This window comes from Nycticebus coucang, chromosome 7 (assembly GCF_027406575.1).
Source record: "Nycticebus coucang isolate mNycCou1 chromosome 7, mNycCou1.pri, whole genome shotgun sequence".
Classification (NCBI taxonomy): Eukaryota; Metazoa; Chordata; class Mammalia; order Primates; family Lorisidae; genus Nycticebus; species Nycticebus coucang.
The window spans coordinates 115613422-115641421 of NC_069786.1; the positions used below are offsets into that span (position 1 = coordinate 115613422).

The window sequence follows — 28000 nt, forward strand, 5'->3', positions numbered from 1 at the left end:
TCTGAGGAAGGGCGGCATGCCCTTGGATCTCAGGCTCCACGGGGTGTACTGCTTCAGAGAAAAGGCCTAAGGAATTTTTACAATTCCAAAAAAGCCTAACTCTGCGAGTAACCCAGGGGGGTCCAAGCCTCTTAAGCCTCTGGAAGAAAAGCATGTCATTTTATTTTTTTTATTTCTTATTTTTTTAAAGGAAGGCATTTTCTTTCTTTTTTTTTTTTTTTTGCCACTGTACTAATTTTTATTTATTTATTTATTTTTTCATAAACCATTTGACACATTTTTATCACAGTGGTTAACATAGCCTTTCTGGCGTTATCTCAGTTACTGTGCCAAAACATTTACATTCTACATTTACCAAGTTTCGCAAATACCCCTGTAAGATGCACCACAGGTGTGATCCCACCGATCCCCCTCCCTCTACCCACCCTCCCTTCCCACTTCCCCCTATTGTTAAGTTGTAGCTGGGTTATAGCTTTCATGTGAGAGTCCCAAATTAGTTTCATAGTAGGGCTGTGTACATTGGGTACTTTTTCTTCCATTCTTGGGATACTTTACTAAGAAGAATATGTTCCAGCTCCATCCATGTAAACATGAAAGAGGTAAAGTCTCCATCTTTCTTTAAGGCTGCATAGTATTCCATGGTATACATATACCACAATTTATTAATCCATTCGTGGATCGATGGGCACTTGGGCTTTTTCCATGACTTAGCTATTATGAATTGGGCTGCAATAAGCATGTCATTTTAAACTCACACTGAATTTACTTTGTGTGCTTGATGTAGGATAAGTTTATTTCTAAATATTATCCTACAGCCAACTCTTCAGATAACTGAGGAGGTTTTGCGCCAAGATTTTTCCTGTGACTGACTATTAGGCTAACCCCTTTTTATATGTATAAGATGGAGATCAAATGGTCTGCAACCTGGGGTTTGAGTCATAGCATCATTCAAATTTCAATCCCTAATCTCTCCCCATGTTGCACCCCACTCATTTGCACTCAGTGTATAATTTATTTATTGCTTCCTTATCATCTGAATTCTCTCAGACTCTGGAGTTTGATGGCCTTGGGTTGAGTCCTGGCTCTGCCAATTATTAGCTATGTGACCTTGGGAAAGTATTTAAACTCTCTGTGCCTCAGTTTTCTTGTTCATAAGACTGAGGTAATAAAAGCACCTACTCATTGGGTAGTCTGTAGGTTAAATGACATGACATATGTAAAGGTTACATATGTGTCTGGCCAAAAGTCAGCATGGTTAAGGGTTTGTTATGATTGTCATTGTCATCATTATTACCATGTTTTAGGACACAACTTGCAGAGATATTCATAGGGCATCTAATTGGATTGTATGCACATAAGGCTATGTCTGACTTTAGGTCACAATTTCTTTCTTTCTCTTTTCTTTCTTTTTTTTTTTTTGAGACAGAGTCTCACTATGTTGCTCTCTGTAGAGTGTTGTAACGTCACAGCTCACAGCAACCTCCAACTCCTGGGCTCAAGTGAGTCTCCTGCCTCTGCCTCCCAAGTAGCTGGCTTGCCACAACTCCCGGCTGTTTTTTGGTTGCAGCTATCATTGTTTGGCTGGCACGGACTGGATTCAAACCTGCCAGCTCAGGTGTATGTGGCTAGTGCCTTAGCTACTTGAGCCACAGGCATTGAGCCAGCTCCCAGATATTTTTTGTTGCAGATGTCATCATTGTTGTTTAGCAGGCCCGGACTGGGTTCAAACTCACCAGCCTTGGTGTATGTGGCCAGCGTCCTACCCACTGAGTTAAAGGCACTGCCTGTTGTTTTGTTTTGTGACAAAGTCTGAAGTCCTTGCCCTGGATAGAGTGCCGTGACATCAGAGCTCACAGCAATCTCCAACTCTTGGACTCAAGCAATCCTCTTGCCTCAGTTTTTCTATATTTATTTATTTATTCTGAGATAGTCTCATTATGTCGCCCTCATCACAGCTCACAGCAACCTCAACCTCTTGGGCTTAAGTGATTCTCTTGCCTCCCAAAGTAGCTGGGAATACAGGCGCCCGCCACATGGCCCAGCTATTTTTTTGTTGCCGTTGTCATTGTTGTTTAGCAGGCCCAGGCTGGGTTTGAACCCACCAGCCTGGGTGCATGTGGCCGGCGCTGTGACCACTGTGCTATGGTGCTGAGCCTAGTTTTTCTATTTTTAAAAGAGTAGTGGCGGCAGGGGGTTCTCACTCTTTGCTCAGGCTGGTCTTGAACCGTGAGCTCAAGCTATCCATCCGCCTCGGCCTCCCAGAGTAGCCTAGGTCACAATTTCTAAAGTCATTCTAATGACCCATTTCTTACCCCTGTCTCTTAAGAATGTGCTGGGCGGCACCTGTGGCTCAAAGGAGTAGGGCGCCGGCCCCATATACCCGAGGTGGTGGGTTCGAACCCGCCCCTGGCCAAAAAAAAAAAGAAAAAAGTGAAATGCTGGCTCGGCGCCCGTTGTACAGTGGTTACGGCGTCAGCCACATACACCGAGGCTGGTGGGTTAGAACCCAGCCTGGGCCAGCTGAACAATGACAACTGTAACAAAAAATAGCCGGGCATTGTGACAGGCACCTGTAGTACCAGCTACTTGGGAGGCTGAGGCAAGAGAATCTCTTAAGCCCAAGACTTTGAGGTTGCTGTGAGCTGTGACGCTATAGCACCCTACGGAGGGCGACATAGTGAGACTCTTGTCTCAAAAAACAAACAAGCAAAAAAGAATGCCAAATGCTCCCTCTACTGGACAACATCTCATGCATGATCCAAACCCCAGAACCTGCAATGTAGCACTCCTGAGCTCAAGTAATCCAATATGCGGGACACCCAGAGCGCTAACTGGCGTGAGCCACTGCTCAGGGCTAGAACGAAAGGTACCCTGTCCATATGCTCCACCCGAGCAAAGTGGGTTGCTGGCCCTTTAAGAGGCGGGAGTTCGCTCCCGGTGCCATGGAGACAGCTGGATACAGACTAGGTACCAGCCTGCAGAATGTCCGCCAAAGTTTACTCCACAGGTGGTAAGAGGACTGCTGGAGCTAGAAGTGGGGGATTTCCTCCTCACAATCCACCCTAGGCATGGCCTGGGAGGATTCTGCTTCTGGGGAAAGGGGGCTGTGACCGGGATACGGCTGCCCCACACGGGCCTCTCCCAGGGTCCGCCATCTTAACCCCTCCTCCCTCTGCAGTCCCCGGAGCCAAGGACCCCTCGCCCCCAAACCCCGAGCATAAGCCACTCCCAAAAGCCAATGCCGAAGCCATCGACTTCCTCCGCTCCCTCCGTGAGCCTAACGCGGAGGGCGGGTGGTGGGGAGTGGGGGCGTGGGGGTGGGAGGGCGGCGGTGCAATTCTGGGAAGGAGAGAAGAGGGAGGTGCAGACCTGATCCAGCTCTTTCAGCCTTGATTCTCCCACACTGAGACTCGGCAAAGGCCTGAGGCCTATTTGCTGACTCTCTTCAAGGGAAGAGCCCAGGGACATGTGGAAGGGGTTCTTCACCTTCTGATTCCAATAGGTGCTACTGGAGCAGAAGCAGGGGTAGCTGGCAGGTGTGTGGGGTGAGGAGGGGCTATTTGTAGACTGCAGGGGACACTGGTTGTCCAGGGGTCAGAGGATTGGTCTCTAAGAGCAGAGACTTTATGTGTCCCCATGGTCCTCTCACCCCCAGGGCAGGAGGAGCTGCAGATGCTGTTCTTCTCTGAGAATCTGGCCATGGTTTCAGACACAGGGGAGCCTCAGGGAGAGCTGTCCATTAAGGTGGAGAAGGGAAAACACAAAGAGGATTTTGGAGTCTTGTCACACTGCCTCTTCGTGCATGTCTGTAGCCGTGGCTTCTTGGACAAAATGCTCTGTGGAAACTCCATACTGGGTAGATTTTCTGCTGCCCGATACCCGTTAACCCTCTCCTTGCTCCACTATGCCTTCCACCACTCTCAGATTCAGACCAAGCCCCTTAACGTTGACTTTGACTTTGCCTTGGGACCAGGACCAGGCAAGGGTGGGGTGGGAGGCACAGGGAGGTTATTTGCAGCCACAGACTCAGGACAAGAGCAGTAGTTCCGTGGTCGCATCACACCTGGTCCTCCAGCTGGGGTTACTACCTTCCTTTCCTTCCGTCTACAACATGTGGCTCCTGTGATGTCAGTGTTTGCCTCCCCACATCCCAGGCTATCTCTCGTGGCAGTTGCAGACCATGGAACAACACAGTCATGAGTTCATCAAGGTACCTCCCAGGGCCACCGCTTTGATCCTGATCCAGGAAGAGAGAATAGAGATGCTGGGATGGAGGGAGAGGCCCCAGAGGAGTGTCATCCCTTCTCTCTCCCCAATTACCCTGCAACCACCCCGCCTCCCCACCCACATAACTTGAAAACCAATCTATCCAGGATACTGGAGGTCAGCAGCAGTTTGGTGCTGAGGAGTTCTACATAAGCTCTGAACCTTGCTCACACCAGACTGAGAGACCAGCATCTTTCTGGGAGCCCTGAGTGTTGGCTTTTCCAAGAGCCTGGCCTTTCCCAGGGGCTTGTGGCCACCTGGCCTCCAAGTCCTTTAGTATTGTGCCCTACTCCCAGCCCCACCTACCACATCACTAACTTTTGAGATGTGACTGTGACTTGTTTACACATTGGAAACTACTATTCCCATGTTTTTTTTCTTTTTTTTTCTTTTTGAGACAGCGTCTTACTTTTATCACCCTCGGTAGAGTGCCATGGCATCACAGTTCACAACAACCTCAAACTCTTGGGCTTAAGCAATCCTCTTGCCTCAGCCTCCCAAGTAGCTGGGACTATAGGTGCCTGCTACAGCGCCCAGCTATGTTTTTTGCTGTTGTTATTGTTGCAGTTGTCATTGTTATTTTAGCTGGCCAGGGTCGGGTTCAAACCTGCTACCCTCAGTGTATGTGGCCAGCGCCCTACCCACTGAGCCACAGGCACCACCTATCCCCATCTTTTAAAAATTAAGATTCTGAACTGCACTGCTTTTTAACTTTGAATAGCACCATAATATGCTGCTGTTGTTGAGTTTACTATAAACAAAAGGACTCTTTGATTTGTTGTGTTGTTGCTTTTTTTGGTTTGTTTGCTTTTTGTTTTTTTGAGATAGACTCTCTGTTGCCCTGAGTAAAGTGCCATGGCATCATCATAGTTCACAGCAACCTCAATGTCTTGGGCTCAAGAGATCCTCTTGCCTCAGCCTCCCAAGTAGCTGGGACAACAGGCACCTGCCACAATGCCCAGCAATTTTTTCTGTTTTCAGTAGAGATGGGTCTCGCTCTTGCTCAAGTTAGTCTCCAACTCCTGAGCTCAGGGGATCCACCCACTTTGGCCTCCACCAAGTATTGGGATTACAGGCATGAGCCATCATGCCTGGCCCTAGCTGTTTTTTTTGTTGTTGTTGTTTTGTTGTTTGTTTGTTTTGTTTTGTTTTTTTCTTGAGACAGAGTCTCAAGCTGTCGCCCTGGGTAGAGTGCTGTGGAGTCACAGCTCACAGCAACCTCAAACTCTTGGGCTTAAGCAATTCTCTTCCCTCAGCCTCCCAAGTAGCTGGGACTACAGGTGCCCGCCACAACGCCCGGCTATTTTTTGTTGTTGTTGCAATTGTCATTGTTATTTAGCTGGCCTAGGCCGGGTTCGAACCCAGAAGCCTGGGTGTATGTAGTCAACGCCCTACCCACTGAGCTACAGGTGCCACCACCTGCAGCTATTTTTTAAATAAAAATCTTTAAACCTCAGTTTTCACATTTATAAAGGAGAATTGCAGGTGACCTCTGGGAGATCCAGGGAGTCCGTGATTCTCCCCTGCATGCTCTGGCCTTTAGTTTCTCATCCTCCCCATGGAGCGGAAGATAACCTTACTGAAGCAGGATGATCAGCTGGCCATCACCAGAAGTGTCAGGGAAGGTGAGGTGAGGATGGAAGCCAGCTGGGAGCTGTACCCCACATCTCTCCAGAACTGTGAGCCTGGACTGAAGACTCATTAAGAACTGTATGCCCAACACTGGCTTGCCCATCCCCCACTCCCTGCCCCTTCCTGGCCCCAGGTCCCTGACCCATATTTGTCCTGAACAGGATATGAAGACTGGAGTGACTTTTTTCCCCTTGAGCTCAATTAAGGGTTTCATCTCTGAAGCTGCCAACATGGTTTTGCTGAGGCTGATGGCCTGGCGGCAGATGGTGCCCAGCAACGCCCACTTCCTGGCCTTGGATACTGATGGCAAATTTTGCCATTCCACCTATGTGAGGGGTCTTTTTGGGCAGGGGACTTTCCCTGGGGGGCAATCTAGAAGGAGCAAGGGAGTACCAAGGTGGGAGAGAAGACAGCTGTGGAGTGGAAGAGGGAGCTCGGGTTGTATAGAACTGCAGGAGTGGAATTGAGACTTCCAAGGGCAAGAGAAAGCAAGAACCACATTTGTTAGATTAAGTGTAGGGCAGGTAGAGTGAGTGAGAGGTGGAATAGTTCAGGGAGGCAACCCTTTTCGTGCAAAAATCAGTCCAGGAAAAATAAACAAAGGATAGGGCATCTTTTAAAGATACATTGTTTTAACTTCACCATCTCGAACTGCATTTAAATATTCTTTTATGATTTCTCAACTCTGAAGGGTGTTCCTTTTTTTGCAGAGTCAGGGTCTGATATGTTGTCTAGGCTGTCTTGAACTGCTGGACTTAAAATTAATGTTTTGCCTTAGCCTCCCAGCACTGGTTTTACAGATGTGAGCCACCATACCTGGACTTTTTTTTTTTTTTGAGACAGAGTCTCATTATGTCGCCCTCGGTAGAGTGCCACAGCAACCTCAAACTCCTGGGCTTAAGCGATTTTCTTGCCTCAGCCTCCCAAGTAGCTGGGACTATAGGTGTCCTCCACAGCGCCCAGCTATTTTTTTGTTGTAGTTGTCACTGCTGTTTAGCAGGCCTGATCTGAGCTTGAACCTGTCAGCTCCAGTGTATGTGGCTGGCGCCCTAGCTGCTGAACTACAGGCGCAAGCCAAAATGTAAATTTTTTTTTTTTTGAGATGGAGTCTCAATCTGTCACCCTGGACAGGGTGCCATGCGTCATAGCTCACAGCAACCTCCAACTCAGATTCAACCTCAACCGATCCTCTTGCCTCAGTATTTCAGTTTTTAGTAGAGACAGGATCTTGCTTTTGCTCAGGCTGGTCTTGAACTCATGAACTTGAGCAATCCACCCGCCTCGGCCTCCCAGAGTGCTAGGATTACAGGCATGAGCCATTGTGCCCGGCCATACCTGGACTTTTATTCTTTAATTTTGGCTAAAATTTCATAATCAAAATACCTAGGATTTCTTATAATACATGATTTAAAAGCTATACCTTTACAGCTGAGTGCTGTGGTGCACATTTGTAGTCCTTGGTACTCTGGGGGCTGAGATAGGAGAATGGCTTGAGTTCCAGGGTGCAGTGAGCTATGATCATGCCACTTCACTCCAGCCTGGGCAACAGAGCAAGATCCCATCACTAACAAAACAAAACTGTGCCTTTGAACACAAGAAATTTCAAGTAAGACATTTTGAGGGCTGATGTGTCTTTCCTGGACCAACTTTGTAAATTACATTCTAGGCTTGTCTATCACACACAGTGAATAGCAATGTGTTTAACACAGACAGGCACCCTCAAGTCCGCCCACTTTCTTGGAAATACCTGTTTAACAGCACTTTTTTCTCCATGACCCCAGCCCTAACACTTGAGTTTTTTGGTTTAGGGTTTTTCTTTGATGAGACGGAGTCTCACTTTGTTGCCCTTGGTAGAGTGCCATGGTGTCAGAAGACACAGCAACCTCAAACTCCTGGGCTCAAGCAATCTTCTTGCCTCAGCCTCCAGCCTCCCGAGTAATTGGAACTACAGGCACACACCACAATGCCTGGCTATTTTTAGAAAGGAGGTCTTGCTCTTTGCTCAGGCTGGTTTCAAACCCATGAGCTCAGGCAATCCACCCGCCTCCACCTCCCAGAGTTCTAGGATTATAGGCATGAGACATTGTGCCTACCTGGGGCTTAAGTTTTTGTTGTTGTATTTTTTTTTTTTTATGCCTGCCACCTCTGGCATATGGGGCCAGCGCCCTACTCCTTTGAGCCACAGGTGCCGCCCAGGGCTTAAGTTTTAATTATAACAGGAACAGCTTGCCAGCAGTGGCACAGGCCTGAGCTGGCCACAGGTCTCAGACCGGTCTCGCTCCTGGAGCCTCTCTCTACCATCCCCTCACCATCCCCAATGGCACAGTCCCTACACCCCACACACCCATACTGTTCCTCATCCCTATAACAGAATCTGCCAACTAGAAGCACTTGGTCAGCCAGGTAGCAGTGGAGGGGCTAGGGCACAACCTGGCTTTCTAGGAAGGGATCCCCAATTTAGCTTCGGGGTGCAACTCAAATCTGTGGCACTTGAAGGTCTGGACAGCCAAGAGCTGTTTATCAGGTGAACAAGGAAGTAAGATGTGAGACAGAGGAAAAGCCAGAGTGAAATGGTGGGAGAGACCTTGACGAGCATCCACCTTACCCCCCTCTCCCTATTTTGGCTGTTACTAGCAAGCCTTGGGCTTCCAGACGATACAGGTGGGCCATCAGCAGACTGAAGTGTTCATCGTGGAGCAGACTGTACACTCAGAGGACAGCATCCCCATGTCCTGCCAGTACTACCTGCTCCGTGATGGGTGAGCATAGGTGGGGTGGGGAATGACACAAACGGGAGACCAGCTGTTTCTGGGACAACACCAGCAACAGTCACCATTGAGATCTAGCTGAGCCTTCCCTCCTTGAGCCACATCATTCATCCTTTCTTGCTTGTTCTCTTAATCCTCACAGCACCTTGCTGTGAACCTGAAGAGCTGAGGAAGTAAATGCCACTGCACAAGCCAAGGCTTAGTTATCTATAGCAGCTCCCATGGCGTTTGGGGTAATTATAAAAAAAAAACCCAAGATTTAAATGACTGGACACTTGATCAGATCCACATGCTAGGAGAAGTGCCCCTGGCACGCTGCCACCAGCAAAGCTTGGGTTCCAAATCTTGAGAAAATTTGGTGGGGGAGAATTCATTTCCTGAAATTTCAGAGTAGGTATTTGCATAGTCACTACACTGAGAAAAAAGTAATCAGACTGCTGTCCTTCCTTATTTCATACCTGAATATGTTTCTATTTTGAGTTACATAGCAGGAGGCTCCATAATTATTTATTTACTTATTTTTTGAGACAGAGTCTCAAGCTGTCGCCCTGGGTAGAGTGCCATGGCATCACGGCTCACAGCAACCTCCAACTCTTGGGTTTAAGCAATTATCTTTTTTTTTTTTTTTTTTTTGGCCGGGGCTAGGTTTGAACCCGCCACCTCTGGCATATGGGACCGGCGCCCTACTCCTTGAGCCACAGGCGCTGCCCTAAGCAATTATCTTACCTCAGCCTCCCAAGTAGCTGGGACTACAGGCACCCACCACAATGCCCAGCTATTTTTTTTTTCTTTTTTTTTGCAGTTTTTGGCTGGGGCTGGGTTTGAACCTGCCACCTCCGGCATATGGGGCCAGCGCCCTACTCCTTTGAGCCACAGGCACCACCCTTGTTGCAGTTGTCATTGTTGCTTCAGCTGGCCCAGCCGGGTTCCAACCCGCCAGCCTTGGTTTATGTGGCTGGTGCCCTACCCACTGAGCTACAGGCACTGCCTCCATGATTATTTTAGTGCTTATACCTCTTAAGGTTTCAGTCCCTTTTTAGCAGCCTTCCTAGTATGTCTTCTGTGTAGGAGTGAAGGGAGAGCGTTCTCTGTCATCTCTTTCTCTTCTTACAGGGACACCAATCCTAATCTGATTAGGGCCCCACATTTGGGATGGCATTTAACCTTAATTACTTCCCCTAAAGTCCTTATCTCCAAATGCCATCATACTGAGGTTAGAGGTACAACTCCAGTTGGGGGAAGGGCACAGTTCAGCCCATAGGACTTGTGCTCACACCTTCCTTCCGTGTTGCACTCCAGGCACCTGGCCAAGAGAGTCCAGGTGGGCTCCCCAGGGTGCTGCATCATCACCAAGATGCCCATAATAAGGGAGGAAGGTGAGTGAAGCTAATTAGGTGAGTGGGAGAGTGGAAGAGAGGTGGGAGAGTGTAGGGCCTTCTAGGATGTAGGGCGGGACTAGTGCTATGAATGGGACAGAAGTCTGGAATCACATGGAGAAATTTTGCCCTCAACCCCTTCCTGCAACTCTGCTCTGGCCCGCAGAATCCTGGTTTTGTTTTGTTTGGTTTTTACCTGAGTCTTCTGCTTGGATGTTGTTGGGATTCCTCTGTGTATCCAAGGAATGTTCTGGCGAGGGGAAATGCAGCTTTCCTCCCTCCCCACCCAGATGAGCTCGAGCCTCGACCAGTGTTTGAGAAGAAGCCCCTGGCGTGGGAGGAGGATTTGGAGCTCTACTCCAGGTTCTTGGATAGGAAGGTGAGGAGGGGCTACGACCAGCAGGGGAGTGGGGGGGGCATAAGTTCCACCAATTCTGATCTCTCTTCCAGCCTGATTGAAATGCACACCTCTAGAGGCTGGAAAGCTGCAGTGTCCCTTAGCCCTCTTTGGAGCGAGAGGGGAGCCTCTTGGGTCTGTCCCCACCCGCGTAGTCTCAGATTCGGGGCTGCCCCGTCCGTCTGCAGGAAGAGCTCCGACTCAGCCACACCAGCTATCTGCGGCAGCACCCCGAGGCCCAAGCGCTCGTCTCGGACTTCCTCCTCTTCCTGCTGCTGCGCCAGCCCGAAGACGTGGTCACTTTCGCTGCCGAGTACTTCGGCCCCTTCGCGGCGCGCCGCCCCGCGACCCCGGCCTTGCGCTCTTCCTACCGGCCCAGCCCTTTCCGCTCGCTGGACCCGGATCTCGACGACGGCTCAGGGGCAAACTAGGCGGGTCCCTGCGGTCCGGAACTGGGCAGGAAGGGTGGGGATCGTCGGGGCTGGGACACAGGCGGGACGCGCAGGGGACGGGCGCACTTTCCCGGCTGCGGTTTTTGTGGAAATAAACGGGGCCTTCCCGAGGCTCTGCAGTGTCAGCGAGGACAGCGTCTTGTGTCTTAGGCTAAAAGGAGGAACCATTAGCATCGTACATCTAGCGATTCCAGCCTTTCTTCCTAGATGATAATTTACTCACTATCCCCATTTTAAAGAGAATAGAGGCACAGAATGGTTAGGTAACTCAGAATTGGCATGTGGGGAAACAGAATTCGAAGCTGGACCTTAGACTTGGAAAACCACACTGTTACCCACTAGGTTAGCTGGAACCGGGGGCGTGGCTCCTTGTCTCTCAGAACCATTGCGGTTGCCGCTAAGTATGACTGTCCTGGCCACCCACCTGGACTGTGGATGTGGGAGGGAGGAGGGCCAACAAGAAACATCGCTGGCCTTGCTTGACATCTCTCAAGTTTCCCAAAACGGAGCCAGCGCTCTTCCTCATTCCCACGACACACTGGAACTCCCAAACTGAGTTTCCAATTACCCGCTTCCCGAGTAAAAAAAACTGAGCAGGTGATTGTCACCTCCTCTTAGGCCCCTTTCTTAATGTCAGTCTGGCCAGTGGCTCGTTTCCACGGGATGGTGGCTGTAAGGTCTCCTGAGGCAGGTGGTAATGGACGCAGACCCCATCCATCTATTCATTCGTCCTACCTGCGCTGCCGAGAGGGACTCCAGAGAAGCTGTGAACAACATGAGCTGATACCTTCCAGCTTGGGAGGCGTGTGTGTGTGTGTGTGTGTGTGTGTGTGTGTGTGTGTGTGTGTGTGTGCAGTGTAGGGTTAGATAGTGACCAAGCAATTGCAGGGAAAAAGGCTTAATGGAGGACTATCACTTGAGTTAAGCCTTGAAAAAAAAATTTTTTTTTTTTTTGTGGTTTTTTTTTTTTGGCTGGGGCTGGGTTTGAACCCGCCACCTCCAGCATATGGGACCGGCACCCTACTCCTTGAGCCACAGGCGCCGCCCAGCCTTGAAAAATTTTTTAAAGGAATTTTTTATTCCCTCATTTCAAGAGAAAACTTTGAAAAAGAAAAAATGCAATCATCTCAATCTCTGTACTTAGAGGCAGCCACTCTTAACCTAGCAAATATCCTCTCTGCTTTTTTTTGAGACACAGTCTCAATTTATTGCCCCAGTAGAGTGCTATTGCTCACAGCAACCTCAAACTCTTGGGCTCAAGTGATTCTCTTGCTTCAGCCTTCCAAGTAGCCGCGACTATAGGAGCCTACCACAATGCCTGGCTATTTTTAGAGACTAGGTCTTGCTCTGGCTCAGGCTGGTCTCCAACTCATGAGCTCAGGCAATCCACCCACCTCGGCCTCCCAGAGTGCTAGGATTAGAGGTGTGAGCCACCAACCCGGCTTCTCTACATTTTTCTTTCTTTTTTTTGAGACAGAGTCTCACTTTGTCACCCTTCGTAGAGTGCTATGGCGTCGTAGCTCACAAACAATTTCAAACTTAAGCAATTCTCTTGCCTCAGTCTCTTAAGTAGCTGGAACTACAGGCATCTGCCACAATGCCCAGCTACTTTTTTAGAAATGAGGTCTCGCTCTGGCTCAGGCTGTTCTTTAACCTGTGAGCTCAGGAGATCCACCTGCCTTAGCCTTCCATATTTCTAAGATTATAGGCATGAGCCACCATGTCCAGCTGTATCTTATAACATTTTTCATGTCATAACTGGCTTTCTGTCATCTAACAGTAACTTTTTTTTTAAAGAGACAGAGTCTCACTTCCGTCACCCATGATAGAGTGCTATGGTATCACAGCTCACAGCAACCTCCAGCTCTTGGGCTTAGGCAATTCTCTTGCCTCAGCCTCCCAAGTAGCTGGGACTACAGGCACCCGTCACAACCCCTGGCTATTTTGTTGTTGTTGTTGTGGTTGCAGTTTGGCCAGGGCCGGGTTCGATCCTACCACCCTCGGTATGTGGGGCCAGCACCCTACTCACTGAGCCACAGGCACTGGCCTCTAACAGTAAATTTTGAAAATATTTTCATGTGATTACACAGTCTTCTATTTTTTTTTTTTTTTTGTAGAGACAGAGTCTCACTTTATGGCCCCCAGTAGAGTGGCGTGGCCTCACACAGCTCACAGCAACCTCCAACTCCTGGGCTTAAGCGATTCTCTTGCCTCAGCCTCCCGAGTAGCTGGGACTACAGGCACCCGCCACAACGCCCGGCTATTTTTTGGTTGCAGTTTGGCCGGGTCCGGGTTTGAACCCGCCACCCTCAGTATATGGGGCCAGCGCCTTACGGACTGAGCCACAGGCGCCGCCCACAGTCTTCTATTTTTGATTTAATCTCTCCCTTTCCCCCTTATTATAAGCAGTGCTGCACTAGCAACAGCCTTATAGCTAAATCTTTGCATATATCAACAATTATTTACTTAACAATATGTTCTAACAAATTGAATTGTTGAATTTAAGGCTTTGTTTGTTTTAATATATTGCCAAATTCTACATGAGAAGAAGAATTACTTACTTTTTATTAAGGGACAGATAAAGCTCTGGAAACAGAGCAAATGACATGAGGGAAGGGCAGACATAGGAAAGTGTAATGCATATTGGTGGTCTAGAGCAAGAGTGTCCGACTGAGCTTTCTGCAATGATGGGAATGTTCTACATCTGTAGGATCCACTCTGATTGCCACCAGCCATGTGAGGCTACTGAGCACTTGAAATCAGATTAATATGACCTAGGAAAGTCCCAGCATGGTGGTTGACACCTATAATCCTAGCACTTTGGGAGACCAAGGTGGGTGGATTGCCTGAGCTCATGAGTTCACGAGCCTGAGCAAGAGTGAAAAAAAGAAATAGCTGGGCATTTTGGTGGGCACCTGTAGTCACAGCTACTCGGGAGGCTGAGGCAAGGGGATCATTTGAGCCGAAGAATTTGAGGTTGCTGTGAGCTGTGACACCACAGCACTCTACCGAGGGTGACAACATGAAACTCTGTCTCAGAAAAAAGACAAAAAATGGCTGAGGAAACGAAGTTTTACTTTTATATTAATTAATTTTTTTTTTATTTTGAGACAGAGCCTCAAGCTGTTGCCCTGGGTAGAGTGCTGTGGGATCATAGCTCACGGCAACCTCCAATTCCTGGGCTCAAGCTATTCTCCTGCCTCCGCCTCCCAAGTAGCTGGAACTATAGGCACCCACCACAACGCCCAGCTATTTTTTTTGGTTGCTGCATATCATTCTGTTTGGTGCCTGGGCTGTATTCGAACCCACCAGCTCATGTGTATGTGCCTGGCGCCTTAGCCACTTGAGCCACAGGCACCAAACCTTTTTTTTTTTTTTTTGAGACAGAGTTTCGCTATGTCGCCCTGGGTAGAGTGCCATTGCATCACAACTCACAGCAACCTCAAACTCCTGGGCTTAAGGGATTCTTCTGCCTCAGCCTCCCAAGAAGCTGGGACCACAGGGGCCTGCCACAAAGCCCGGCTATAGTTTGGTTGTAGTTGTCATTTATTTGGCAGGCCCAGTCTGGATTCGAACCCACCAGCTCCGATGTATGTGGCTGGTGCCCTAGCCGCTGAGCTACAGGTGCAGAGCCATTATATTAATTTAAATTTAAATAGCCACATCTGGCTACCATATTGGACAGCACAGCTCTAGAGGATAAATCTATCATTCAATCAGTCAGTTAGCCCAACAAATACTGGCTTCTTCCATGCACCAGGATTATTTGGGCACTGGGATACATGTATCAGCAATTACAAGACAAAGTCCCTGTCCACATGGAGCTTACAGGCAGTGTAGGGAGATGGACAACATACACAAAAAGTCAATTTCTACATGACATTTCAGACACTTATGAAAAGGAGTAAAGCCAAACTATGAATAGAAAATGACTCAAAAGGGTGGTGCCTGTGGCTCAAGGAGTGGGGCGCCTGTCCCATATGCTGGAGGTGGCAGGTTCAAACCCAGCCCCGGCCAAAAACCACAAAAAAAAAAGAAAATGACTCAAGGTTGGAGGGTTAAAGGTACAGACTTCAGGGAAGGCCTCTATAGGGTCAGTTGAGCTAGGACCTAAATGATAAGGAGTCAGATCTGGGGAGAGTTGAAGGAAAAGCACTCTAGGCAGAGGAATAGCAAGTGCAAAATGCTTTGAGCATCACGTGTTGGCGAATGGAAGACCAGTGAGGCTGGAGCACAATAGGGCAGGAAAAGTGGGAAGATGACCATGCTCGGTCATTGTCAGGCAAGCAGGGCTGGATCCCAGAGGGTCTTTCAGGCCCTAGCAAGTTCTCTTCATCTGTGGAGAACTGTAACTGTGGCTGACCCAACCTGATGCCCAAGAACATTCCCAGAGAGACCCCAAGAGCCCCCTTCAGTCTCGGATACCCTGCAATCACAGTGGGGGAGAGGAAGGTGGCAACATTCAACCCACTGAAGTTCTTCCTCTGCTGAGTTTTCTTGCATCAGGCAACATAGGAAGTAGGAGTCTAACCACTTCCCTGTCTCCTCTGTGATATTTCAAAACTGGGTTTTTTTCTTTTTTGAGACAGAGTTTCACTATGTCGCCCTGGGAAGAGTGCTGTGGTGTCACAGCTCACAGCAACCTCAAACTCTTGGACTTAAGTGATTCTCTTACCACAACCTCCCAAGTAGCTGGGACAACGGGCGCCCGGCTATTTTTTGGTTGTAGTTGTCATTGTTGTTTGGCAGGCTCCGGCTGAATTCGAACCTGCCAGCTCTGGTATATGTGGCTGCCACCCTAGCCACTGAGCTACAGGCACTGAGTCCAAAACTGGTTTATTTTTAAATGTTATTATTTGTCTCAGAATTCCTATGACACCTTTCTTTTACTCCATAATACTAAGAGATAACATGTTTTAGTATAAAGAAAAAACATGTTGAGCACTTCCGTGGTGCTGGACACTGGCCTAGGATTGGGGGCTGCTGTGGTGGGCTCCACCTGCACAACTGGCCGTCAACCTAGAGAGAAGAGATAGCAGTTAGTAACCCCATAAATGTCTAAGTACAGACAGTGGAAAGGGCTAAGAAGGGAATGTACACATGCAATATGAAGCAGAGTGCTTAAAGTAGACTTGACCTAGTCTGGGATTCTGGAGGCAGAGGGAAATAAATAATAATAATACAAGAGCAAGGCTATAACTCATGTGATTCTCACAATACCTCTATGAGATGGGTTCTATTATTATACCCATTTTACAGATAAGGAAAAGGTCGAGGTCTAAGGCAATACCCTGGTTAGTGGTAGAGTCAGGATTTGAACTCCGGGAGTCTAGCTCCAGAATTCATGCACTAATCCACTCTGATAAACAGATCATATGTGGCTGTTTGGAGACATCTCAGAACAGAGATGAGGCATCTTCTTGCTTTGATACATCCAGAGTAAACTCGTATACTGTCCTTTTCCTTCCCTGGCACCTAGCAACTGTCCCGCTTGCCTGGTGCATTGTCACCTCCAGGAGCTTTAGTGCTGTGAGTTGCTTGAGTAAGAGGGGGAGGGCATTGTGCAGACAGAGCACACCAAGGTCAGGAAGGCTTCCTGGAGGAGGTCATACGAGAACTGTGTCCTGATGAAGTCGTCCACCAGGCTTCTCAAATAGCATGTAGAGGCTGTTTCAGGAGGAAGCCAGCATAAGCAAGACCTGGAGATGAGATGGAGGGAGCCCTTAAGTTCTGAGCTACCACGAGGGGCTCCGAACCAGACAGTGAAGAGGCTGAGCATGATGGCTCCTGCCTATTATCCTGGCACTCAGCCTGAGCTCAGGAGTTTGAGACCAGCCTGAGCAAGAGGAAGAAACCATCTCTGCTAAAAATAGAAAAATTAAGGCCAGGCATGGTGCCTCACTCCTGTAATCCTAACACTCTTGGAGGCTGAGGCAGGTAGATTGTCTGAGCTCACAGGTTCGAGACCAGCCTGAGCCAAAGCAAGACCTCATTTCTAAAAATAGTTGGGCATTTGTGGTAGGTTCCTGTAGTCCCAGCTACTTGGGAGGCTGAAGCAAGAGAATCAACCCAAGAGTTTGAGGTTACTGTAAGCTGTGATACCATGGCACTCTACTGAGGGTGACATAGTGAGACTCGGTCTCAAAAAAAAAAAAAAGATACTAATTCCTTTCTTGAGGGCAGAGCCCACATCACTTAATCGTAGCCCTACGTCTTAATACTATCACTTTTGGGAGTTAGGTTTGAACGTATGAATTTAGGTGGGGCCCCCAAATCTAACCATGACAGTGAAAAAACATGAGAATTAAACCACCATGAGCATCACTGTTTGTAACATTTGGAGTTCCAAAGAACTGGCAGTGACTGCCAAAATTGTGGAACCCAATTTATAAAACCACTAACCACACGGTGCTGGTGTGAGTCCCGTGCTTCACAAAAACCCTTTGAAGTAAGTTCTGTCATAATCCCCATTGTATAGGCGAAGAAACTGAGGGACTAAGAAACTTGCCAGTCATAGAGCTAGTGAGTAGAAGAGCCAGGATTTAAAACCAGGCCATGCAATTCCAGAGGCTCTGCTCTTTTCAAAATCTGTTTTATTAAGATATATAAAGATATAATATGCACAATCAGCGCCCATAGCTCAGCGGTTAGGGCGCTAGCCACATAATCCTGGGCTGGTGGGTTCGAACCTGGCCCCAGGCCTTCTAAAAACAACAGTGACAACTACAACAGCAGCAGCAAAATAGCCGGGCAATGTGGCAGGCTCCTGTAGTCCCAGATACTTGGAAGACTGAGGCAGGAGAATTGCTTAAGCCCAAAAGTTTGAGGTTGCTGTAAGCTGTGATGCCAGAACACTCTAGGGTGACAGCTTGAGACTCAAAAAAAAAAAAAAAAAAGACACAATTTTAGATTCTTATTCTTAGATTCACATGTAGACCTCTAGTTGTAATAAATAATTTAGAGATCCCTTGTATTCTTTGCCAATTTTCCCCCAATGGTAACATTTTGCAAAACTGCAATACAATATCATAATGAGGATTTTTTTTTCACTTTTTTTGGTAGCAAAATATACATAAAATTTGCCTTTTAAAACTATTTTTAACTGCATAGTTCAGTAGCATTAAGTACGTACACAATGTTATTCAACTATCACTACTATTTATTTATTTATTCTTATTTTTATTTTTTTGTAGAGACAGAGTCTCACTTTATGGCCCTCAGTAGAGTGCCATGGCCTCACACAGCTCACAGCAACCTCCAACTCCTGGGCTTAAGCGGTTCTCTTGCCTCAGCCTCCCGAGTAGCTGGGACTACAGGCGCCCGCCACAACACCCGGCTATTTTTTGGTTGCAGTTTGGCCGGGGCCGGGTTTGAACCCGCCACCCTCGGTATATGGGGCCGGCACTTTACCAACTGAGCCACAGGCACCGCCCGTATCACTACTATTTATTTCCAGAACATTTTATCATCCCAAATAAAACTCTGTTGAATAAAACCCATTCAACAATAATTCCTCATTACCCTCTTCTAGCAACTATCATTCCTTTTGTCTCTAAATTTGCCTATTCTGGGTACTTCATATACATAGAATCATACATTTGTCCCCTGGCTTGCTTTACTCAGCATAAGGTTTTGAAGATTCATCATATTGTAGCATATATTGGAACTTCATTCCTTTTTAAGGTTGAGTGATGTTCCACTATATGTGTGTAGCACACTTTATCTATTCATCCATTGATGGATAATTAAGTAGTTTCCACCTTTTGGCTATTATGAATATTATTGCTATGAACATTGATGTACAAATGTTTGTTTGTATCCCTGCTTTAAAAACAACCAGGAAATTGACATTGACTTAGTTGGCTTAACCTCATTCATCTTTTTCAGATTTCCCATTTGTGTGTGTGTGTGTGTGTGTGTGAGAGAGAGAGAGAGAGAGGGAGAGGGAGAGAGCGCCTCATTGTTTCGCCCTGGGTAGAATGCTATGGCGTCATAGCTCATAGCTCACAGCAACTATAAACTCCTGGGTTCAAGCCATCCTCTTGCTTCAGCATACTGAGTAGCTGGGACTACAGGTGCCCACCACAATGCCCAGCTATTTTTAGTAGACACAAGATCTCACTCTTGCTCAGGCTGGTCTCAAACTCCTGAGCTCAAGTAATCCACCCACTTTGTCCTCCTAGACTGCTAGGATTACAGGTGTGAGCCTCCATGCCTGGCCTTCCCATTTTTTCTTATATTCATTTGCATGTGCACACGTGGGTGTATTTTGTTCTGTGTAATTAGTGGTTCATGTTTCTATCACCATGATCAACATGCTGAACAGTCCTGCCACAAGGACCCCTCAAGTCACCACATCCCCACATCCCTCGCCTCATCCAAACCTACTTTCTGCCAAACACTAACCTCATCTTCTAAAAAATTCTAATTAAAATTTCAAAATTTCTAAAATGTTGTCATTGCAAACATCTTATATAAATGAAATAAAATGACCAAATAAATGAAAATTAATGACCATTTGAAATTGGTCTATGAAAAAATTTTTTTTCAGTCAGCATAATTTCCTGAAGAGCCATCCAAGTTATTGTGTATAACAATATTTTGTTCTTTTATTGCTGAGTAGTGATCGTGGTATTGTACTGTGGTTTGTTTAGCAATTCACCTGTTGAAGGACATCTGGGGATAATTCCAGTCTGGTGCTATTATGAATGAAGCTGCTATAAACATTCTTATACAGGTTTTTATGTGAACACAGCTTTAATTTCTCTGGGATAAGTGCCTAGAAGGATATTTTGTGGTATGGATGTACCATAGTTTGGTTAACCATTTATCTGTGGAAGGACATATGGGTTGTTTCCAGTTTGGGCTATTGTGAATAAAGCTGCTATAAAAATCTGTGTACAGATGTTTATGAGAACATAAGTCATCATTTCTCTGGGTAACATGCACAGGAGTGCAATTTTGGGGTCATATGATAGTTGCATGTTTAGTTTTTTAAGAAATTTGATAACTTTTTTCCAGAGTGGCTATTCCACTCCCACTATTTTACATTCTCACCAATAATACAGGAATGATCTACTTTCTCCGCATTCTTGACAACATTTGGTGTTCTCACTGCCCTTTTTTTTCTTTTTCTTTTGGAGACAGAGTCTCACTTTGTCACCTTTGGTAGAGTGCTGTGACATCATAGCTCATAGCAACCTCAAACTCTTGGGTGCAAGCAATTCTCTTGCCTCAGCCTCCCAAGTAGCTGAGACTACAGGCACCTGCCACAACACCCAGCTATTTTTAGAGCCGAGGTCTTGCTCTGGCTCAGGCTGGTCTTGAACCTGTGAGCTCAGGCAATCCACCCATCTTGGCCTTCCAGCGTGCTAGGATTACAGGCGTAAGCCACTGTGCCCACCTCTCACTGCTTTTTATTTTAGCCATTCTAATAAGTATATAACCAAATGTCATTATGATTTCGATTTGCATTTCTCTCTCTCTTTTTTTTTTTTGTGGAGACAGAGTCTCACTTTACCACCCTCGGTAGAGTGCCATGACCTCACACGGCTCACAGCAACCTCCAGCTTTGGGGCTTACACGATTCTCTTGTCTTAGCCTCCAGAACAGCTGGGACTACAGACGCCTGCCAACGCCTGACTATTTTTTGCTTGCAGTTTGGCAGAGGCCGGGTTTGAACCCGCTACCCTCGGTATATGGGGCCAGCGCCCTACTCATTGAGCCATAGGCGCCACCCTCGATTTGCATTTCTCTAATGGCTAATGATGTTGAACATACTTTCATGCATTTGTCATAGGTATATCTTCTTTGGTAAAACACTTATTCATAATTTTTGCCCATTTCTAGTTGCATTTTTTTAACTGTTTTTTTTTTTTTAAGATTTGTGTATTTCTAGACATTAGTTTTTGTCAGGTATGTGATTTGCAAATATTTTCTCAAGCCCATTTCTTTCTTTCTTATTTATTTATTTTGAGAAGGAGTCTCAAGCTGTTGCCCTGGTAGAGTGCTGTAGCATCATAGCTCACAGCAATCTCTAACTCTTGGGCTAAAGCAATCCTCTTGCCTCAGTTTTCCTATTTTTTAGTAGAGATGAGGTCTTGCTTTTGCTCAGGCTGGTCTTGAACTCGTGAGCTCAAGCTATCCACCCGCCTCAGCCTTTCAGAGTGCTAGGATTACAGCCGTGAGCCACTGAGCCCAGCCAAGCCCAGTTCTTTCTGTTCTTCCTTTCTTGTTTCCTTTCCTTCTTTCCTTCCTTCTTTCCTTCCTTCCTTCCTTTCTTCTTCTTTTCTTTCTTTTTGTTTTTTAGACATAGTGCAGTGGCTTCATCATAGTCACTACAACTTCAGACTCCTGGGCTCAAGAAATTCTCCTGCCTTGGCCTCCCAAGTACCTGGGATTTTAGGCATGTGCCACCACATCCAGCTAATTTTTTTATTTTTGTCAGAGACAGGATCTTTTTCTTGCTTAGGCTGGTCTCAAACCACTGGCCTCAAGTCATCTTCCAGCCTCAACCTCCCAGAGTGCTAGGATTATAGGCATGAGCCACCAAACCTGGCAATTTCTTGTCTTTTCATGCTCATTTTAAAAGTTTTTTATTTAAAAAATTTTTGTTTTTTAGCCCTTTTGGCTCGCTGAGCACCGTCATGGCGGTCGGCAAGAACAAGCGCCTTACGAAAGACGGCAAAAAGGGAGCCAAGAAGAAAGTGGTTGATCCATTTTCTAAGAAAGATTGGTATGATGTGAAGGCATCTGCTATGTTCAATATAAGGAATATTGGAAAAAACACTAATCACCAGGACTCAAAGAACCAAAATTGCATCTTATGGCCCAAAGGTCGTGTGTTTGAAGTCAGTCTTGCTGATCTGCAGAATGATGAAGTTGCGTTTAGAAAATTCAAGCTGATTACTGAAGATGTTCAGGGCAAAAACTGCCTGACTAACTTCTGTGGCATGGATCTTACCCGTGACAAAATGTGTTCTATGGTTAAAAAATGGCAGACTATGATTGAAGCTCAGGTTGATGTTAAGACTACCAATGGTGGGCGGCACCTGTGGCTCAGTCAGTAAGGCGCCAGCCCCATATACCAAGGGTGGTGGGTTCAAACCCGGCCCCAGCCAAACTGCAACCAAAAAATAGCCGGGCGTTGTGGCGGGCGCCTGTAGTCCCAGCTACTCGGGAGGCTGAGGCAAGAGAATCGCGTAAGCCCAGGAGTTGGAGGTTGCTGTGAGCTGTGTGATGCCATGGCATTCTACCGAGGGCCATAAAGTGAGACTCTGTCTCTACAAAAAAAAAAAAAAAAGACTACCAATGGTTATTTGCTTCGTCTGTTCTGTGTTGGTTTTACTAAAAAACGCAACAATCAGATACAGAAGACCTCTTACGCCCAGCACCAACAGGTTCACCAAATCCAGACGAAAATGATGGAAATCATGACCAGAGAGGTGCAGACCAATGACTTGAAATAAGTTGTCAATAAATTGATTCCAGATAGCATTAGAAAAGACATAGAAAAGGCATGCCATTTTCGCATCCTTGTTTCGAAGATGACAAGAAAAAAAAAGGAACAACGGTCGTGCCAAAAAGGGTCGTGGCCATGTGCAACCTATTCGCTGCACGAACTGTGCCCGATGCGTTCCCAAAGACAAAGCTATAAAGAAGTTCGTCATTCGGAACACAGTGGAGGCCGCGGCTGTGAGGGATATTTCTGAAGCGAGTGTCTTCGACGCTTATGTGCTTCCCAAGCTCTAAGTGAAGCTACATTACTGCGTGAGTTGTGCCATTCACAGCAAGGTAGTCAGGAACCGTTCTCGGGAAGCCCGCAAGGACCGAACACCTCCACCCAGATTTAGACCAGCGGGTGCTGCCCCAGGACCTTCACCAAAGCCCATGTAAGGAATTGAGTTCTTGAGGACTGAAGAATAACTATCCTTTGGGAAAAAAATAAAATAAATAAAATAAAATGGAAATTATACTTTAAAAAAAAAAAAAAGTCATGCCAATCTATTTATCCTCTCCATGATGTCTTCGTTAGAAAAGTAAAAATGCTGGCTCGGTGCCTGTGACTCAAGCAGCTAAGGCACCAGCCACATACACCTGAGCTGGCGGGTTCGAATCCAGCCCAGGCCTGCCAAACAACAATGATGGCTGCAACCAAAAAAATAGCCAGGCATTGTGGCAGGCACCTGTAGTCCCAGCTACTTGGGAGGCTGAGGCAGGAGAATCGCTTGAGCCCAGGAGTTGGAGGTTGCTGTGAGCTGTGATGCCACGGCACTCTACCCAGGGCGACAGCTTGAGGCTCTGTCTCAAAAAAAAAAAAAAAAGTAAAGTAAAAGTGCTAAAGAAACCCAAGTTTGAATTGGGAAAACTCATGGAGCTTCATGGTGAAGGTAGTAGCTCTGGAAAAGCTACTGGGGACGAGACAGGTGCTAAAGTTGAACAAGCTGATGTATATGAACCACCAGTCCAAGAATCTGTCTAAAATTCAGGCTTTTAATAATGACAAAGAATCTTATTTGTGAAAAAAAATTATGATTTAATAATAATAAATAAATAAATAAAAATAATAATAAAAAGAAAAAAATTTTAATATATTTTCTTTTCATTAATTACTTTATTAATTTGTTTATCTTTTTTTTAACCTAGAAAACTGGTAAAGCATTCTTTTCATTCTCTTAAAGAGGTCTTTCACAGAGCAAAAGTTTTTAATTTTGATGATGTCCAGCTTCCTGATTTTTCCCTTTATGGATTATATTTTTCTTTTTTTTTTTTTTTTTTTTTTTTGTAGAGACAGAGTCTCACTGTACCGCCCTCGGGTAGAGTGCCGTGGCGTCACACGGCTCACAGCAACCTCCAACTCCTGGGCTTGGGCTTAAGTGATTCTCTTGCCTCAGCCTCCGGAGTAGCTGGGACTACAGGCGCCCGCCACAACGCCCGGCTATTTTTTTTTTTTTTTTTGGTTGCAGTTTGGCCGGGGCTGGGTTTGAACCCGCCACCCTCAGCATATGGGGCCGGCGCCCTACTCACTGAGCCACAGGCGCTGCCCATGGATTATATTTTTCATATTAAGCCTAGAAAGTCTTTGTCCAGCAGTAGGTGCTAAAGATTTCCTCTTTTATTTTTTTTCTAATACCTTTATATTTCTATTTAAGTCTGTGACACATTTTGAGTGAATTAGTCTTCATAAAATTTCACCGCACCCATGCAGGGTTTAGTATTCAGCAACAGGTCCAGATCCAAGGGATATCCATGTAGATTTCTGGAGCTCTTCTTTCATAGACTCCAGCTGTCTAATACTCTGCCCAGGGTCTCTGCTCTTCACCATTACACTATTCTGCCTCTTCTTTAAGTTAGTGGTTGTACAGGGTACTGGTCAATGGTTAATCAATTACACTTACGGAGTTACTAACTGTAGGAAGGCCCCACAAAAGGTGCAAGAAGAAAGGCACCCCAACCCCAAGCCCAGTCTTCCCCACATTAGCCCATAGCAGTGATTGGGAAATGTATGCAAACCTCAGCGGCCAGGGATGATGACAGTACTTTAAGCAACAGTATTACATGATGACAAACCATGATGCTGCTGTCTCTCTCCGGACCCGTCATTCATTCCTTTCTACACCCCCACCTCTCCATTTCCTCCAGCCTCCCCCATCAGAGAAAAGCCAGGAAACTGGCTGCCTCCTCCACCTTAGGCTTCCAAGTCTCATCTACAGTTTTAGACTGAACATGAGAATAAATCATATCTCAGATCAAGTCTGGACCTGAGAACATTCCTGAAAGGAAAAGCTCTGATTCTTTACTTTCAACATTTTTTATTTTTTGAAGCTACAGTGTAGTAGTGTCATCCTCGCTCACTACATCATTGCAGCCTCAAACTCTTGGGCTCAAATGATCGTCCTTATTAGGGTGGGAACTCACAGTGCAGACTAGAGAGAATTCTGAACACAAAGATTAGGACAGGTTTAAAAAAAAAGTTTATTGCATGTTTAAAGAGGAAAGGGTATGGCATGGAAGTAAAAGAAGTTACAACCCCAAGGGTGAAGATTTGGGGCTTTTTATTGGGGAGTATTAAGAATAAAAGAGTTATTGCTAAAAAAAAAAAAAAGTTATTGCTGCAAGCTGATAGCAGATGGCAGCTGTGAAGTAGCTGCATTTGTTTTTCCTTTTTTCTTTCCTCTTCTCTGGGAGGCTGACTTTTCAGTCTCCTTGGAATGTGGTCTCTGGAAACTGGGGAAGGATCACACTCCTTCTATCTCCTTAGTTCTTTATAAGTGCTGTAAAAAGAAACTCTTAGGCTCAGCGCCTGTAGCTCAAGCAGCTGGGGCGCCAGCCACATACACTACAGCTGGTGGGTTTGAATCTAGCTCGGGCCACCAAACAACAATGATGACAAATACAGCCAAAAACTAGCAGGGCGAAGTGGCGGGCACCTGTAGTCCCAGCTACTTAGGAGGCAGAGGCAATAGAATCTCTTAAACCCAAGAGTGTGAGGTTACTGTCAACTGTGACACCAAGGCACTCTACCCAGGGCGACAGCTTGAGACTCTGTCTCAAAAAAAAAAAAAAAAAGAAAGAAAGAAACTCTTAAAGACCACAAGTTAAGCCTCGGGTGGTTAATCTGTTTTTTTGTTTTTTTTTTTTAATATATGTGTGTTAGGCGGCACCTGTGGCTCAAGGAGTAGGGCTCTGGCCCCATATGCTGGAGGTGGCAGGTTCAAACCCAGCCCTGGCCAAAAACTGCAACAACAACAAAAAAAAAAAAAAAGGAAAAGAAAACATACACGTGTTTAATACTGGAAAAATTCTCCAGTCCTCCAAAATTTTTCCATGTTTGTTATGAAAGCTGTCAAGTAAAATTAAAATGATCTTTGAAAAGATAATACTTGCAAAGTTTAAGTCTTTTCAGAAACTGAAATGGAAATAAACGTTCAGAGCAATTTTCAAAACAAAACCAAAAATCTATTCTTCTGATAACACACAAGATTAAAAGGTCTATGCAAGATACATTGCTCTACATTCCCAATGACTAGGGGGGAAAAGTCAAGTCAATTTTTGGTTTGCAGATCAAAGGATTTTTTTACTCCAGTAGGAGTTCAAATCTTCTGGATCTTTTCACCAAAAACTACTGGATTTATGTTTGTTATTTTTCTCAGCACCATAATTTTTGTAATTATAAGAGCAATTGTGTACATCTGAGTAATGGTATATACCACAGTAAACATTTCCACACTGGCATTCAAACCTAGCAGTCCCACTTTCTTTCTGCACATGAAACATTAATTTGTTTATTTTGGTTTTTCAAGGGACTTGCTTTGCTCTTCAGATGACTGCTGTGTCATATCTGATACTGCAGCTTGCAGATCTTCTGTTTCAGGTACTGCTTTATCCACAGAGGTACTATCCACTTGGGAAGATGCTGCAGATTCTGATAAAAGTGGTTTGATACATGCCTTGGCTGCATGGATGAAGATGTAGAATCCAATATTAACCGAGCTCCTGGGACACTGCCATCTGCATACTGAACGGGTAAAGATTCAGACATACTACTGACAGAAGTGCAGATGGGCTTATTCTACCATTGCTACTATTCTGTCTCTGAACATGTTCTTTATAGTATATTGAACACATGCCTTTTGTACAAGGGTTTCCATAAAATCTTTAGCCAGTGGAACAAAGCATAAGCACTTGACCATGATTAGTTTCTTGAGCTATGTTCCTCTGTTGCACACTCTGATAAAAGAACAGGATTTTGGATTAGGGTTTCTACTATACTAAGAGTACTTTATGGTTCTCTCTCTCATAGCAGTCCCCAATTCCCTATATCAGGTTATTTTCGCTGCTGTTGATTGGGCAACAAAACCTCTATAATTTTCCGTTTGCTTCTCCTCAGATTAACTTCACTTGAAGTTATACACCAAAGTGATCCCACAGATGGTTAATCTTAAAGTTGAGCCACAAGTGACTGATCAAACAAATAGGCAGTGTACACTATGATCTTTCACTCTTTTCCATTAGATAGTTTATTTTTCTCTGTTAGGTAGTTTATTAGTAATGCTGTCCTTTCCTCCCCCATTGGTTAGAATTGATATTCTTGGGCGGCGCCTGTGGCTCAGTAAGTAGGGCGCCGGCCCCATATGCCGAGGGTGGCAGGTTCAAACCCGGCCCCAGCCAAACTGCAACAAAAAAATAGCCGGGCGTTGTGGCGGGCGCCTGTAGTCCCAGCTATTCGGGAGGTTGAGGCAAGAGAATCGCGTAAGCCCAAGAGTTAGAGGTTGCTGTGAGCCGTGTGATGCCACGGCACTCTACCCGAGGGCGGTACAGTGAGACTCTGTCTCTACAAAAAAAAAAAAACAAGAATTGATATTCTTTTTTTTTTTTTTTGGCAGTTTTTGGCCAGGGCTGGATTTGAACCCACCACCTCCAGCATATGGGGCCAGTGCCCTACTCCTTTGAGCCGCAGCTGCCGCCCTAGCATTGATATTCTTTTTTTTTTTTTTGTGGTTTTTGGCTGGGGCTGGGTTTGAACCCGCCACTTCCAGCATATGGGACCAGCGCCCTACCCCTTTGAGCCACAGGCGCCGCCCACGTTGATATTCTTATCAATGGACTTGAGACAGGGGAATTTGGATGATGGACTATTCTTCTATAACTGTTTCCTGTTGATTTAGGTTCTCCCTACTTGAGAGTCCAATTGAGATTCATTAAGGGGGAGCAGTTGAAATTGGATAGTCTTAAAAGCCAAAGGAGAGGAAAGATAGAGGTTTTTTTTTGTTTGTTTGTTTGTTTGTTTGTTTTTGTTTTGTTTTGTTTTTTTGTAGAAACAGAGTCTCACTTTATCGCCCTCAGTAGAGTGCTGTAACATCACAGCTTACAGCAACCTCCAACTCACGGGCTTAGACAATTTCTTTTGCCTCAGCCTCCCGAGTAGCTGGGACTACAGGTGCCCGCCACAATGCCTGGCTATTTTTTGTTTGTTTGTTTTTTGTTTGTTTGTTTTTGTTTGTTTGTTTCTGCAGTATTTGACCCGGTTTGGGTTCGAACCCGCCACCTCTGGCATATGGGGCCGGCGCCCCACTCCTTTGAACCACAGTGGCCGCCCTCTGGCTATTT

The 28000-nt window shown here is 46.0% G+C and overlaps 1 protein-coding gene and 3 pseudogenes across 4 annotated transcripts; 3 read left to right on the plus strand and 1 right to left on the minus strand.

Annotated features, from left to right (window-relative positions):
* The first annotated feature begins 2431 nt into the window (after positions 1-2431).
* CATIP (ciliogenesis associated TTC17 interacting protein) lies at positions 2432-11668 on the plus strand. Of its 4 annotated transcripts, none has more exons than XM_053598009.1 (10): positions 2438-3010; positions 3179-3271; positions 3661-3856; positions 4155-4210; positions 5810-5896; positions 6060-6227; positions 8533-8657; positions 9966-10042; positions 10333-10421; positions 10628-11668. In XM_053598009.1, the coding sequence occupies exons 2-10, from the start codon at positions 3239-3241 to the stop codon at positions 10868-10870; spliced, it is 1074 nt and encodes a 357-aa protein (XP_053453984.1). In that variant the 5' UTR covers positions 2438-3010; positions 3179-3238; the 3' UTR covers positions 10871-11668. The 4 variants fall into 4 exon arrangements, with proteins under 4 accessions (XP_053453986.1, XP_053453984.1, XP_053453983.1 ...); XM_053598008.1 differs by having other exon boundaries at positions 2439-3010; positions 3656-3856; XM_053598011.1 differs by lacking the exon at positions 10628-11668 and having other exon boundaries at positions 2432-3010; positions 3656-3856; positions 10209-10336.
* A 9869-nt stretch (positions 11669-21537) lies between these two features.
* LOC128590644 (40S ribosomal protein S3a-like) lies at positions 21538-23375 on the plus strand (annotated as a pseudogene).
* LOC128590651 (40S ribosomal protein S26-like) lies at positions 22451-22870 on the plus strand (annotated as a pseudogene).
* Positions 23376-25622: 2247 nt separating the features above from the next.
* LOC128589777 (AN1-type zinc finger protein 6-like) lies at positions 25623-27365 on the minus strand (annotated as a pseudogene).
* Positions 27366-28000: the final 635 nt, after the last annotated feature.